General features: G+C 40.4%; 1 protein-coding gene across 1 annotated transcript in view; it reads right to left on the bottom strand.

The window, feature by feature from the left end:
• Nucleotides 1-16815, bottom strand: part of RASGRF2 (Ras protein specific guanine nucleotide releasing factor 2) — a 215597-nt gene that overhangs the window by 18274 nt on the left and 180508 nt on the right. Inside the window, exon 19 of the mRNA XM_073344380.2 lies at nucleotides 3750-3862. Coding sequence (XP_073200481.1) covers nucleotides 3750-3862 — 113 coding nt within the window. The remainder of the gene's footprint in view (nucleotides 1-3749; nucleotides 3863-16815) is intronic.

The raw sequence follows: 16815 nt of genomic DNA, 5'->3' as shown, positions 1-16815 counted from the left end.
TCCATCTTGCTACTGTAGCAGCTGAAGGTGGGGACACAGCTCCGTAGATGACGTCACATGGAACGTTCAAAGCTCAAAGAAAAGTCATTGCAACTCCCCCTGTCAGAGCTTTTCAGAGGGTTCTGGGCTTTGGTTCATTGCACAGGTTACTTCTCAAGAGTCAGGTGCTATTCTGACAATACTCAAACTCACATGTTCTTGCCCGTGCAGAATAGAAGTAGGTCCAAAAAAAAAGTGCATACCCAGAATCTTACAGTCAGGAGCAGAGCACTTGAACTTTTGCACGTGAACACTTTAGGGCTGGAAACTGGAAACTTACAAATCTAGGCTTGTGGATGAGTGATAGAATGATCATCCTTGTTTCATTAGCAGATGACAACAGCCAGGCAAACACAAGTCTTCAGAAAAGGAAACATCTCTGATTAGATAGTCAACTTTTATTTTCTCTTCTCAGTTACTACATAGCATTTGATAGAATGCTACTCTGGATGTAACTGCAGTACTTTTTTTGAGTCTTAGAAACTGCTCCTGAGAACTAGAAACCCATTTTCTTCAGGTGAATTAGGAGACTTCATCCCTCTGAGTTAAGATGTAGGACATGTTTTATCCTTGCTGAATGATTTTTGAGTAAAATCAGAACTGCTCTGATACTCTGTTTCATGGGATTGCTAAGGCTACTCAGAAATATAAAATCTTGAGGAGCGACTTTCTCTTAAGCAGTTGACTGTTACCAAAATCCACCATGTAAGTCTAGCAAATACACATCTCCTTTGTAGCTGAACACATTACAAAGCTTGTGCAATACAAGAGCTTATGGGACTGCTACATTTTAGGTGACAGCACCTTTTACGTGCATCCTGACATTCTACTGATTGCAATGGAACACCCATTTAAATTATGAACATGATAATCTTACATTTATGCAACAGTTTGCATCCTTAAAGTTCTTAAAGTACTATGCATATATAATAAACACATATTTAGGCTGTAGACAGGAATAATTTCAGCTGCAGATGAAATAAAGTCACCTATAGAATGAACTGTTCAGCAATTATTCAATAACACAGAACAGCAACACAATACAACTGTTTTTTAGAGGAAACTAAGAACATCTTATTATATTAAAACTATTGGAGGAATGTAATTAGGTATATGTAAACACCCAGTGTAAGAATTGGCCAGGACAAGTAGCGTTAGTACCCCTACTATCCTTGTGAAAAGTAACACAGGATTTTAATAACCCCTATTACTCAGGACCTTGATTTCACACCTCATTTGAAAGAATGCACAGCACACAGTATCCTCTGAAGTCACACTGGGTCATAGTACATTATTCTCCCAGAGGGAATAATGACATATACTTAACCTTCAACATTACTTGAAACTCTTCCATCAAAGGTGTGACCAGGCTGACTGTTTGAAAGGTCTGATAGGACCGGGTAAAGGTGGACTACAGGCCCAGAAAGGAGAGGGATGCTGGCTCTGCAGTTATGGCAGTGGACTGGGACTCAGGAAATCTGAATCTCTTCCTGGGTATGTGACAGGCTCCCTATGTAAATTATTTAATCTATGTTTTGGTTCCCCACTTGTAAAATGGGAGTGATAATACTTTCCTAGCTCAGGAGGCTGCTTTGACGATAAATTAATTAATAGAGATGGTCAATAAATGCTCTATATTGTCTACAAAAAATGAATAAAATGAAGAATTTTTGTTTTGTTCAAATTTTTTGTGGAATTTTTCAATAAAATTTTCATTCCACAAAATATTTTGGTTTTTGGTCCTGCTATCCCTTTCTCTCCGTTTTTCTCTCTCCTGCCCCCTTTTTTCCTGTTAAAAATGCCAAAAATATTTCAGTTTTTGAAAACTAAAATTTTTGGGTTTTCAATTTTTGTTGTTGGAAAACTGGAACATGTTTAGCAAAACAAAAACTTTTCTTAAACATTCATTATGGACAAAAAATATTTTTCATTAAAAATGTTTAATAAAGTTTTTTGACTAGCTTTATTCATTAATTGATGTGAGGTGCTCAGACAGAAACTGCATTAATGAACATCATAAAAAGGCACATAGGTAAATAAATGCAATCTAAAGGAGCAATAGAACAGCTTTGGAAAGGGAGGAATTCACTCACAAACAGTTTCAACTTAGCCTTTGCTATTGTACCTTTTGAAAGGAACAACTAATGTTTTATGTATTAACTTGATAGATGTCTGTGTCTTCAATGTACAAGTTTATCCCATCTCTTTGTCAATAGCATTTCATTCTATTCTCCCTCAGGCCTATATTTGGCTGAGATCTTTAAGGATTTCAAAGGAACTTCAGATCTCTTTCCCAGCATCTTGGTATCCTTTGTATTCTTTGCTTATAGATGCATTATTAAAACCTATTGTACTACAATCGGTTACATCCTTCTTGCTTAAGCTTCATCTAAGCAAGAATAATTAACACCTGTGCAATTCTTATTTTCAGTAACACTACATGTTACTTATACAATATATTATACTAGGGTTTTTTTTTTTATTTATATGAAAAAATGAACTGAGGCCTTACTAACATGCAGTAACAAATTCTCATCTTAAAAGGCCTATTTAAGATCCTATTTTTGCCCTTCAATCAGTTTTTATCCACTAAGTCAACTTCCCGCTCATTTTCTGACTTGTTCCTTTTCACATAAATATCTGACGTGGAAATTTGTCCTATGTTCTCAGAGAATTCAGGCAAATATTTATTGTACCTCTATTGACTTTCTGGCAGTATATTTTCAAGAACTCTAAGAAGCTCCTGAGGCATGTCCTTGATTGTTCTGTTTTTCATATCTTCTTTCTCCAATTTTCTACTCTTAATTCTTCCTTACTAATTTAACAAAATGTACATAGCTATCAGCCACTTTCTTATAAAATGTATATCATTCCCACCGCACTGATTGATTGAAATTACACACATTCATATATATGAAAAGCCAGTTGTCTTTCCCTTGACATTACAATACATTCTAGCTTTGTAATTTCACTCAATTTTATCCCTAAATAGCTCTAGCTCTGCAGAAACTCTTTTGCCTTTTATTTTATGGCAATTAGTTAACCAATCATTTACTCCTATAATCCACTCAAGTACTTTAGTCATGGCTATCAGCACACCATAAAGTATAAGTAATATCTCTTTTATTTAATCTTTCGTATCACATTAGGCTGTCAGTCTCACAAGCTAAGCAGGTTGACCTGCTCACATTTGAATGGAAGATCTCAAAGGAACATCTAGATACTTTAAGAAATGGTGTTGATTTACAGTAGGTAGCACCCTCCTCTTTAAATGAATACTGAACCTATGCCCTGCATGGTGTTTGTTATGTGCTGCTGGAGGTGTACGTTTCTGGATGAATTGTAAATCTCATGTCCGGACTGCTTGTTGTCATTAACAAAAATCACACAATACTTTTCACCAGATTGGATAATTACATTATGCACACATAAATTCTCCTCAATCTCCTTGCAGTTTCTACTTGTTAAAATATTCTTTGATTCCTGTGCAACGTTGCTATACACTGTTAAACAATTGCCACATTTCATCCCAGAGGTGGCTGCATTTCACTGGTAGATATAAAGTTATCCCTGTATATGGTTTGTATTTCAATTGTTAAGCACTTTGTGATCTTTCAAAAATAAAGACACTGTGTTATAACAAGCTACTGATTTCTTTGTTTTTCATAATATGGTTTACAATTAAATTAAATTCATTTAAACATCTTTACCTCAGTATGTTTGCTGTGGCTTTTCTTTCTTGTGGTAGAAGGTCTGGATCTCTCAAAACTTCTTCCAGCAAATTTAGAACATTCATTTTCATCTCATTGTTTAGTTCAAAATCCTATGAAATAAAATGATTATATTCTCTTTGTTTTAAAGATTTAGAATGAATAACTCAAAATATATTATCTGTTATTTTTTTATTACATTTAAGAAAATTTACAGGATGGAGTTATTGTAGTGGACATGGCATGGGACTGGGGGACTGAATATCTGTCATCTATCCCCCGCTCTGCCATTTATTTGCTGTGTGACATGGGGCAAATCACTTAACATCTCTATTACATAGTTTCCCCATCTGTAAAATGTGAATAAGAACATTTAACTTTGTGAAGTGCTTTGAGATCTTTAATGGTAAAAGCTAGGTATTACTATTGTCATATGAACTTGATCTCGTGCTAGTTTGAAAATGAATAAAAAACAGATTTGGAATTTATTCACTATTCCGCAAATGTTTTATCTTCAAAGTGGTGACAATGGATAAAGAAAAACTATTTGAACCCTTCTCAATAGTCAATGACATAAGATGACATTTTCCTTTGGTGGAAAGATTGTGTATCTCTTAGATGGGATCAACAAGAGGCAGAAGTATGACAGCCATATTACTCCCAGCAAAACTCCATCTGTGGTGCAAAATACTTTTGGGCAGATCCTCAGCCAGTGCAAACTGTCATAGCTCCACTTAAATCAACGGAGTTATGATAATTTACATCAGCTGAGGAACTGCCCCTTTATCTTCTGAGGCATAATTCTGTGAAAGCTTTGCTAGACAAGATTCATAGAGTCATGGATTCCAAGATTAGAAGGGATCACTGTGATCATTGTGTCTGACCTCCTGTATAACACAGGCAATAGACCTTCCCCAAAATAATTCCTAGACCATATCTTTTAGTCAAAAATCCAATCCTGATTTAAAAGTTGTCAGTGATGGAGAATTCACCAGGACTCTTGGTAAAATGTTCCAATGGTTAACCACCCTCACCGTCAAAAATGTATGCCTTGTTTCCAGTCCACATTTGTCTAGCTTCAGCTTCCAGCCATTGGATCATGTTATATATTTTTCTACTAGACTGAAAAACCCATTCTTAAATATTTGTTCCCCGTGCAGATACTCATAGACTATAATAAAGTCACCCCTTAACCTCTTTGTTAAGCTAAATAGATTGAGCTCTTTGAGTCCATCACTGTAAAACATGTTTTCTAATCCTTTAAGCATTCTTGTGGCTTTTCCCTGAATCCTCTCCAGTTTATCAACATCCTTCTTGAATTGTGGGCACCAGAACTGGACAAGTATTGCAGTAGCGGTAGCACAAGTGCTAAATACAGAGGAAAAATAACCTCTCTGCTCTGACTCAAGATTCCCTTGTTTATGCACCCAAGGATTGTATTAGCTCTTCTGGCCACAGCATCACATTGGGACCTCATGTTCAGCTGATTATCCATCATGACCCTGAAATCTTTTTCAGAAGTCACTGCTTCCCAGGATAGACTCCACCACCTTGTAACGATGGCCTACATTCTTTGTTCCTAGGGGCATTCATTTACATTTAGCCATATTAAAACACATATTGTTTGCTTGCGCCCAGTTTACTAAGTGATCCAGATCAGTGATCTGTCCTCTTCATTATTTACCACTCCAATTTTTGTGGCATCTGCAAACTTTATCAGTGATAATTTTATGTTTTCTTCCAGCTCATTAATAAAAATATTTACTAGTGTAGGGCCAAAAACCAGTCCCTGTGGAACCCCACTAGAAACATACCCACTAGTGGATGATTCCCTGCTTACAATTACATTTTGAGACCAATCACTTAGTCAGTTTTTAATCCATTTAATGTGTGCCATGTTCATTTTATATTGTTCTACTTTTTTAATCAAAATGTCATGTTGGACCACTTCAAATGTCTTACAGAACATCAGCCCTATTACTTTACAACCAAATTTGTAATCTCATCAAAAAAGATATCTATTTAGATGGGATCTATTTTCCATAAACTCATGTTGATTTGCATTACCTCCTTTAATCTGTTATTAATCAAATCCTGTAACAGCCACTCCATTATCTTGCCCGGGATCAATGTCAGGCTGACAGAATTATAATCACTTGGGTCATCCCATGCACCCTTTTTAAAAAAATTGGCACAATATTGGTTTTCTTCCAGTCTTCTGGATCTTTCCTGGTGCTTCAAGACTTATTGAAAATTAACATTAAGATCCTTAAAGCCAGCCATTTCTGTTCCCCTGAAGCCTCTGGAGAAGAGAACCAAAATCCTCATATTTTAATATACACCTCATTCAGGAACTGTATTACATCTCAGTACCCCTCTACTTGCTGGGCTTCCGATCCCTCCCACCCCTGTCCCCAAATAATCTGTGGAGAGACTGTGGCCTATTCTGCAATGGAATGTCTTTCCCTCCCCCATTTAAATAAAATTACTGTAAGATTGTAGCACACCCTGAAAGTCTTTAGAATATCACTAGTGGGTCATTGTAGAATAACATTTCATATGGATCTGACATTATACTGGAGACAAGTTTCTTTGTTAAACCAAAAACAACGAGGAGTCCTGGACTCCTCGTTGTTTGTGCTGATGCAAACTAACACGGCTACCACTTTTTTAAACCAGTTAATCACTCGTGTTTGTGCCATGTGTGATTTATGCTCAATTTCTGTATGTGTTGCCTCTGTTCCACACTGGCATGTTATTCTTTCTTTTTCCCCTTTGTCTAAAAGTCAATAAAAGTACTAGGGTTTGAAAAAATCATCTCTCATTCACTACTGAAAGGTCAGCTCCCACCTCTGATCAGCCCATGTCAGTGTCTATTGTCCTGTTGTTACCTTTTCAAACAGGCACCTTCATGCTTTCTCCCAGGCTGCCCCCTCACACTTGGGAGGCATTCCCCATAAACATCCACAAAGCTACCTCCTTATCTTCCTTCACACCTCTCCTTAAAACTCTCCTTTACTGTGATACCTACAAAAAACTTGACAATGGTTAGGCTGCTGGTGATCTGAGATTGCAGCATATCATGATCTCTGTGTGTATATAATGTCTGCTGCAGTTTCCACGGTATGCATCCGATGAAGTGAGCTGTAGCTCACGAAAGCTCATGCTCAAATAAATTGGTTAGTCTCTAAGGTGCCACAAGTCCTCCTTTTCTTTTTGCGAATACAGACTAACACGGCTGTTACTCTGAAACCAGCATATCATGCTGATCAAGATTGTCTCATTGTTTCCTTGTACCCCCCTGTCTGTCTGTCACCATTTGTCGTCTCATATCTTATATTTAAATTGTAAGCTCTTTGGGGCAGGGACCAGTACAACCCCTAGCACAAGGGGTCCTGGTCCCTGATTAGAGCTATTAGGTGCAATAGTAATACAAATAATAAATAACAGAAAGGACTGGGTTCCTGCCTGGATTGCTTACAGTCTAACTCAGGCAGGCACGTTACAGTTTAAGCACAAGAATAAGTAGAAACACTCTCTGTGTATATTCAGTATGGGAAAGATTCATGACATAAATGAATTTTAAGAGGGGATTTGACAGTAGCTTTTGGCCCATAGGAGGAGAGGAGCTCTTCCAAACATTTGCATTTGAGCTAAATGCAAACATTTGGAAGTGGGAACTAAACCCAAAAGCTTCATTTATATATGTAGATATATATATATATATATATTATGCAGTATTACTTGCAATCCTCTTATCCTGTTTGTGGCAATTCACCACCTGTTTCTATGGGAACAGAAATAGAAGCACAGCTAACAGCAGCAAAGTTACTGAAACTCTTGTACATTTCATTTGCTGCTGCTGGTTAAGAGGCATAGATGGCATTTTTTCAGAGAGGCCTTTTGCTCTTATGTTCACCTTCCTGTCACCCACTTGCACCACATCAGGCATCTCCCTTTCTATGACAGTTCTCTCATATTTTTACTTTGACCATAGTCAATGCTAATTCGTAATGTTTATAGCAACTAATGTTTCCAAGTGCTTTTTCTACACTATTTGCCCAGATAGTATGGACTACTAGAATGAATGGGGGATGCAGGATTGGGCCCTAAAAGAGCATATAGTTCAAACACAGATGATACACAGAGGGAAGGACCACAAACTCCAGGCTGTGCATTTTGTTTGTTTTTTTAAAGTACATTTTCTATTCTTGGTGGCTTGGTCTTCAGAAATGTCTTTTAAGACTATTTTGAGTAGAAAGACAGAGGCAAATGGGGAGTGGCAAGGAAGCAGGTGCTAAGATGAAAGTATTGGAATATAGCTACTAAATGTTGATATTTTTGTTCTAAAGGCCTCTAAGGAAAAACCTTGTGGGTTTTACATTATTTTAAGACCATGGAAGATTAATCAAAGGAAGAGCCTTAAAAGGTTTGGCCAAGGTTTAAGCTTCCAGTAATAATTATTATTAACAACATATCAAGTTTGTTCTGTCTGTTCCGTACCTGATGGTGGCTATTCTATGACAGCAGCTGGGAAAGTGAAGCACTTTTGGTAGTCATCCACCTAAGGAATCAGCATTACTCAGAAAGGATGACCAAGATCTAACAACCTTCCTTTAACATGCTGGGTGAAATTCTGACCTATGGAAGTCAATGGGGGAGTTTTTCCATTTACTTCAATAAGGACAGGATTTTCACCTGCTATGTAGCATCAACTAGACAGAGTTGTTAAAATATTTTCTGTCCAAAATACATATTTTTAAAATCACAATGAATCAATTAGTTTAATTATAAAATAATTATTCCTACTGTCATGAAATTTGTTATATTACATCTAGAAGCATTATCTTTTTTTAAAAAAATACAGATTTAGTATTTTATTTTAATTGGTTAATCAGGATGGAAAATCATCATGTGTGTATGTCAGGTGCAGTATGGAATAGACTTTACTGGTTTAACTATTGTTTAAATACCCAATTACCCTATAGCCTAGAAACAAACAACTCTTATATGGATCAATAGAAATTTCCACAAGATGGCACTCCTCAGATAGCTGGAAAAATCTATTTATGGTGAAGTACAGAATGAATGTACATGCTCTCAGGACTAGCTTTCACCCTGGATTCTGTTTGGTTTTGCAGGGACCTCAGCAGTGGCAAGTTCACCTGAAAGGGGTTTCTGGCATGGCAAGGCAACTACAAATCCCCGCCCCTTCATTAGGGTGGCCTGCAGCCAGCCAGCACAGCCTCTAAAGTGGGTGACACTGACTGGGGAGAAGTCAGGGTAGCCAGGAGATGACATTGTCATCCTTGGAGCAGAAACTGCTGGCCGAACTCCTGTGTCACAATTTAAAGTTGCCATCCCCAGCATAATGCCTAAAGGAAGGTGGCAATGCAAATACCGCTTGCCTTACCAGAGATAATCGTCTAAGCCTATCTGTGAACTCTTTGGGGCCTGGACACTCTTTATAACCAGACCCATTGTAATCAATGGAAAGAGTTTCACTGAGTTCCATGGTCTCTGGATCAGGCCTGCAGCTGTATAACTTTTATAGCTCTAGACTCATGCTCTGTGCTAAAATACAAAATAAAAACAATTATATACCTGATCTGTGACGCGCTGGCTCCCACCTTCCCCCTCTCTGGCTCAAGGATTTTATTTGCCTCTGCCTGCACCAACCAAGCTGAATCAAGCCATTTATGTAGGTGTCTCAGCTGCAGCTATCTAGTGTCTAATTAAGGAAATTGTTTAAATCTAAGAAGCAGGAAGATTGTTGTAATTCAGAAAAGAAGCATTTTTTTTGTACTAAAGATATTTGATGTAATTTATGTTCAGTAGTCTTCTTTTCCATATATATTGATTTACCTTTCCTCTTTCTTCTTCTTACATTTCCCCATGTTCTTGTTTTTCAGTATTTGGCCTGTGACAGCACACTGATCACACTTTGTAATTTTGAAGCAGTAAACCAAAGTAAAATTCAAAACAAAAACAGAGGGTTTGTCTATTTCTATTTTGCTAGTTTTGTGTTAACCAAAAAAAAAAGATCTAATTTAGGTACTCAGGTGCTATGGTGATGAGCACACTATAAGGTCTAGATAGATAATTTGATACATTTAAAATGTATTGAGAAGAGGTGAATAGTAAAAGTGCCAATAATATTCAGTGTGAAGACATTAATCACTAATTGCTAATTTTATAATTTTAGAAGGCTTTTTCCCAACAAATCCTCTAAATTTTTACTTGCTGTATTACCTTTTAACAGAATGAATGTATATGTGGTATATCAGAACATGGATTTTCTCTAGTATTTTCTATTTTCTGTTGATAGGAGATTCGTTTGATTTGGATGATTTGCTGATATATGGACTTCACTTAAATCACTGCACATGTCAGAAATCAGAATATATTGTCATAAAACACCAAATCAAGCTTTTCACTGCCACTTACTTTATTATCACAAAAGGAATTTGTTTAATTAAAACTTAATTGCTCATTGAAGTTCTGAATTTTCCAAAGGCAAATTTAAAATTTTACAGTGATTTAATCTTTCATGACAGACACACAGCTCTAGTATATTCTGAAACTCAAACCTTTCCAAGGTATCTATCTTTGTGCTTTTAATAAAAAATTTCATGTAGTGTAAGCACAGAAATTAACTAACTCAAAGTCACTAACAGAATTTCAAAATTATTTTTCTTGTGATCCAAATTTGAGAGTTATAGAAAAAAAAAATCTCCTTATTTATTTATTTATTTAAAATTTATATTGCAGTAGCACCAAGAAGCCAAGAAAGTTGAGGCCTCATTTTCTTGGACACTGTACAGACATACAGAGAATGTCAGTTCCTGTCCTGACAATCTAAAAGATATGCACCTGGATGAGACAATCAAATGGGAGAGATGTGGAGTGCAGGAGACAGGGTAACAAATAACAGGATATGTGCAATTCTTAGCCAGTCATAAGCAGTGTTCACAGATCACCAATATTTCCAAATGTACAAGAGACAGACTAGGTATTTTCAGAGTGAAGTGAGGAGCATACCCATTTTGCTGTCACGTTACGTGCACAGGTTGCATAGGTAAAACGCTTACTGGAATGAGCACAGCAATAAAGCTAGTATGATTAAAAAAAAACGGAGGCAGAGACAATCTATTAGTGGTGCTTTGTCATATATGGAATCAGAGTTCAAAGTTCAATTCTAATTTTGTCCCTACACAAGTATATAGGGACAAAATTAGAAAGACCAAGGCACAAAATGAGATCAAACTAGCTAGGGACATAAAGGGTAACAAGGAAACATTCTACAAATACATTAGAAGCAAGAGGAAGACTAAGGACAAAGTAGGCCTGTTACTCAATGATGGGGAAAGACAATAACAGAAAATGTGGAAATGGCAGAGGTGCTTAATGACTTCTTTGTTTCGGTTTTCACCAAGAAGGTTGGTCGCAATTAGAAGTCTAACATAGTGAATGCCAGTGAAAATGAGGTAGGATCAGAGTTTAAAATAGGGAAAGAACAAGTCAAAAATTACTTAGACAAGTTGGATGTCTTCAAATCACCAGGGCCTGATGAAATGCATCCTATAATACTCAAGGAGCTGACTGAAGAGATATCTGAGCCATTAGCGATTATCTTTGAAAAGTCATGGAAGAGAGGAAACATTCCAGAAGACTGGAAAAGGGCAAATATAGTGCCCATCTATAAAAAGGGAAATAAGGACAACCCGGGGAATTACAGACCCAGAAAGATAATGGAGCAAATAATTAAGAAATCAATTTGCAAATACCTAGAAGACAATGAGGTGATAAGTAACAGTCAGCATGGATTTGTCAAGAACAAATCGCAACAAACCAACCTGATAGCTTTCTTTGACATTGTAACAAGCCTTGTGGATAGGGAGGAAGCAGTAGATGTGGTATATCTTGACTTTAGTAAGGCTTTTGATACTGTCTCGCATGACCTTCTCATAAACAAACTAGGGAAATACAACCTTGATGGCACTACAATAAGGTGGGTGCATAACTGGTTGAAAAACCATTCCCAGAGAGTATTATCAGTGGTTCACAGTCATGCTGGAAGGGCATAATGAGTGGGGTTCCACAGGGATCGGTTCTAGGTCTAGTTCTGTTCAATATCTTCATCAATGATTTGGATAATAGCATAGAGAGTACACGTATAAAGTTTGTGGATGATACCAAACTGGGAGGGGTTGCAAGTGCTTTGGAGGATAGGATTAAAATTCAAAATGATCTGGAAAAACTGGAGAAATGGTCTGAAGTAAATAGGATAAATTCAATAAGGACAAACGCAAAGTACTCCACTTAGGAAGGAACAATCAGTTGCACACATACAAAATGGGAAATAACTACCTAGAAAGGAGTACTGTGGAAAGGGTCTGGGGGGTCATAGTGGATCACAAGCTAAATATGAGTCAACAGTGTAACGCTGTTGCAAAAAAAGCAAACATCATTCTGGGATGTATTAGCAGGAGTATTGTAAGCAAGACACGAGAATTAATTCTAATGTTCTAATCCGCGCTGATTAGACCTCAGCTGGAGTACTGTGTCCAGTTCTGGGTGCCACATTTCAGGAAAGATGTGGACAAATTGGAGAAAGTCCAGAGAAGAGCAACAAAAATGATTAAAGGTCTAGAAAACATGACCTATGAGGGAAGATTGAAAAAATTGGGTTTGTTTAGTTTGGAGAAGAGAAGACTGAGAGGGAACATGATAACAGTTTTCAAGTACATAAAAGGAGGAGGGAGAAAAATTGTTGTTCTGAACCTCTGAGGATAGGACAAGAAGCAATGGGCTTAAACTGCAGCAAGGGAGGTTTTATGTTGAACATTAGGAAAAACTTCCTAACTGTCAGAGTGGTTAAACACTGGAATAAATTGCCTAGGAAGGTTGTGGAATCTCCATCATTGGGGATTTTTAAGAGCACGTTGGACAAACACCTGTCAGGGATGGTTTATATAATACTTAGTCCTGCCTTGAGTGCAGGGGACTGGACTAGCTGACCTCTTGAGGTCCCTTCCAGTTCTATGATTCTATGATCGCTACCCCTGCCAGCAGGAGTTGGGAGCACCGTGTAGGCAGTATGCTTAGGGTACATCTACAGTACGAAATTATTTCGAAATTATTCGATTCGAATTTTCGGAAGTGATTTTATACATTTGGTCTTCTGTGTCCCCACTAAAGCACGTGAATTTGGCGGAGTGCATCCACAGTACCGAGGCTAGCATTGAATGTTGGAGCGGTGCACTGTGGGTAGCTACCCCGCAGTTCCCACCGCCCATTGGAATTCTGGGTTAAGCTCCCACTGCATAATGGGGCAAAAACATTTTCGCAGGTGTTTCTGGGTGTGTGTCGTCAGTTGCTCCTCCCTTCATGAAAGCTACGGCAGACAATCGTTTCGTGGCTTTTTGGCATGCAGACGCCATACTGCTTTCAGCAGATGGTGCACCGCTGCTCTCCTGCTACTATGAATCCACCTCACATTTCCTCTCATCTTCCTACGTAATCTCTAGTACCTACCCTTTCTCTTCCGCATCGAACGCTTCCACCGCCAACTCTGCTCGGCCACCGTGAACCGAGCAGCACAGCTTCTGCCACCAACTCTGCTCTCCCACTCTTGCCGCGCTACTGAGCTTCTCCATGTTGTCTGTCCTGGGTTCCTGCCTCCGTGAAAGCTACAGAACACAACCATTTCCTGCCTTTTTTTGGATATCATGGACTGAATAGCACCTCTTCCGCTGCCACTCTGCTCTCCTATGTTTCGCACCCTTTTTCCACGATTACCCATGCAGGCACCATAGCCATGGAGCCCGCTCAGATCTCTGCTGCAGTTTTGACCATTGTAAATACCTCGCCCATTATCCAGCAGTATGTGCAATACCTGCAAAACTGGGTGAGGAAGCAACAACAGCGTGATTAAGATAGTGATGAGGACATGGACACAGACGTTCCTAGAAGCATGGCATGTGGTGATAGGGAGATCATGGTGGTGTTGGGCCAGGTTCATGCCATGGAATACCGATTCTGGGCCCAGGAAACAAGCACAGACTGGTGGGACCGCATGGTGTTGCAGGTATGGCATGATTTCCAGTGGCTGAGAAACTTTTGTATGCGTAGGGCCACTTTCATGGAACTTTGTGACTTGCTGTCCCCTGCCCTGAAGTGCAAAGACACCAAAATGAGAGCAGCCCTCACAGTTGAGAAGCGAGTGGCCATAGCCCTGTGGAAGCTTGCAATGCCCGACAGCTACCGGTCAGTCGGGAAACAATTTGAAGTGGGCAAATCTACTGTGGAGGCTGCTGTGCTGCAAGTAGCCAACACAATCATTGACCAGCTGCTATCAAGGGTAGTGACTTTGGGAAATGTGCAGGTCATAGTGGATGGCTTTAATGCGCTGGGGTTCCCTAACTGCGGCGGGGCAATAGACGGAACGCATATTCCTATCTTGACCCCGGAACACCGGGGTGGCCAGTACATAAATTGCAAGGGGTACTTTTCCATGGTGCTGCAAGCACTGGTGGATCACAAGGGATGTTTCATTGACATCAACATGGGATAGCCGGGAAAGGTGCATGACGCTCGTGTCTTCAGGAACTCTGGTCTGTTTGAACAGCTGCAGGAAGGGACTTATTTCCCAGACCAGAAAATTACTGTTGGGGATGTTGAAATGCCTATAGTTATCCTCGGGGACCCAGTCTACCCCTTAATGCCATGGCTCATGAAGCCGTACACAGGCACCCAGGACAGTAGTAAGGAGCAGTTCAACTATAGGCTAAGCAAGTGCAGAATGGTGGTAGAACGTGCTTTTGGACATTTGAAAGCGCACTGGCGCAGTTTACTGACTCAGTTAGATCTCAGCACAACCAATATTCCAATTGTAATTGCTGCTTGTTGTGTGCTCCACAATATCTGTGAGAGTAAGGGGGAGACATGTATGGCAGGATGGGGGGTTGAGGCAACTCGCCTGGCGGCCAGTTTCGCACAGCCAGACAACAGGGCGATTAGAAGAGCGCAGCAGGGCGCGCTGCACATCAGAGAAGCTTTGAAAGCCAGTTTCATGACTGGCCAGGGTACGGTGTGCCAGTTGTGTTTGTTTCTCTTAAAGTTATCCGCCCCCTATATATATGAAAGGAAATAAAGTCACAATTGTTTAAAAATCGTTCATTATTATTTGTTGCACAAAACATTGAGAGAAATCAGAAGCTAGATGGGGGATGGAGGGGGGGTATTGGGTTAGAGGGGTGGAGGAGGAGGGAAGGACAAGTCCAGAAACCAAATCAAAATTTAGGATATGCCAGCTTTCTGCTGCTTGTGCAATCCTCTGGGGTTGACTGTGTGGGTCCCTGTAGTCTCCCCCCGCCCTTTGTTCTTGGGTGTCTGGGTGAGGAGGCTATGGGAACTTGGGGAGGAGGGAGGGCGGTTATATAGGGGCTGCACCGGCAGTCTGTGGTCTTGCTGCCTTTCCCGCATTAGATCCACCATACAGCAGAGCATGTCAGTTTGCTCCCCCATGAGCTTGACCATAGCATCCTGCCTGCTCTCATCGCACGCGTCCCTCCTCTCTTCGTATTCATGTAATGCTTTACGCGACTCCGCAATTGTTTGCCTCCATGCATTCAGCTCCGCCCTATCAGTGTGAGAGGACTGCATGACCTCAGCAAACATGTCATCCCGAGTTTGTTTTTTCCACCTTGTAATCTAGACCAGCCTCTGGGATGGAGTAAATAGGGGCCGCATTGAAACATTTGCACTTGCTGTGGAAGGAGAAAAAGGGAGGATAGTATTTTAAAACATACATTTTAGAGAACAAAGGGGACACTCTTTCTCAGTGAAACAGGCAATTCATAGTACACAGCACATGCTCTTTCTGTACAAAGGTTGCATTTTGCCTCTTATACTGAGGTGCCTGCCACTTTGGTGTGAGTAAGCCATCACATGAGGCTGGGCAACAGAATTCAGCTTGCAGGCAGCCATGGTAAGCCCCAGGGGCACGCGGGGTTCTGGTTCTTCTGCATTCATTTCAATGCTTTCAAACTGCTGGGCCCCCTTTCCCATAGCAAGCAATGCCTGGTGGGTTTGCCATATAAAAGGAGGGCCTGCAGGCTCTCTGGGATGATCGCTTCACACATCTCCATCCCCCGCACCCACCGCGTTGCTCCAATGAGGCTCTGAGAAGGGATGAGCCCTTTAAACTAAATGCGAACAGCTCAGCGCAGCTGGGTTTCCCTCCACCCCCTACTGCGTGGCTCCAATCAAGCTCTCACTCACCAGAAGTGCCTTCTCCAGGGTCATGGTCTGGGAGCATGCCTTGGGAGTGGGGGGAGGTTATTGGTTCCAGTGTTAAGAATAGTTCCTGGCTAGGGAGGGAAACGGATTTCCCACTTGCCGCCTGTGCACTGTCCTCCGCCTCCTCCTCTTCATCCTCCAAAAACTCATCCTCCTCGCTCTGTGCTACTCTCCCCTTGCAGGTGTCCACGGACAGTGGTGGGGTAGTGGTGGCGTCACCCCACATAATTGTATGCAGCTCATGGTTGAAGCGGCATGTATGGGGCTGTGACCCAGAGCGCCCATTCACCTCCCTGGCATTTTGGTACACTTGCCTGAGCTCGTTGATTTTTGTATGACACTGCTCTGCGTCCCTGGAGTAGCCTCTTTCCGTCATGGCCCTAGAGACTTCAGCCTATGTATTTGTGTTTCTTTTTTTGGAACGTAGTTCTGCCATAACATATTCGTCTCCCCAACATGCGATGAGATCCAGTACCTCCCGTTCGGACCATGCTGGAGCTCATCTACGAATCCGGACTGCATGGTCTCTTGTGATGGTGGACTCTGCATGGTCGCCTGTGATGGTGGACTGTGCTGATGGTCACCTGTGCTGATGGTGACCAAAGAGGAAATTCAGAAGTTCCTGGGGCTTTTACTGCCTACACGGCTAATGCATCAGAGTTGAGAGTGTTGTCCAGAGCGGTCACAAGGGAGCATTCTAGGATAGCTCCCGGAGGCCAATAACATCCAATTGCATCCACAGTACCTGTAACCCAGAACTGCA

The sequence above is a fragment of the Lepidochelys kempii genome, chromosome 5, assembly GCF_965140285.1.
Source record: "Lepidochelys kempii isolate rLepKem1 chromosome 5, rLepKem1.hap1, whole genome shotgun sequence".
Taxonomy (NCBI): Eukaryota; Metazoa; Chordata; order Testudines; family Cheloniidae; genus Lepidochelys; species Lepidochelys kempii.
This window is presented reverse-complemented; position numbering and strand designations above follow the sequence as displayed.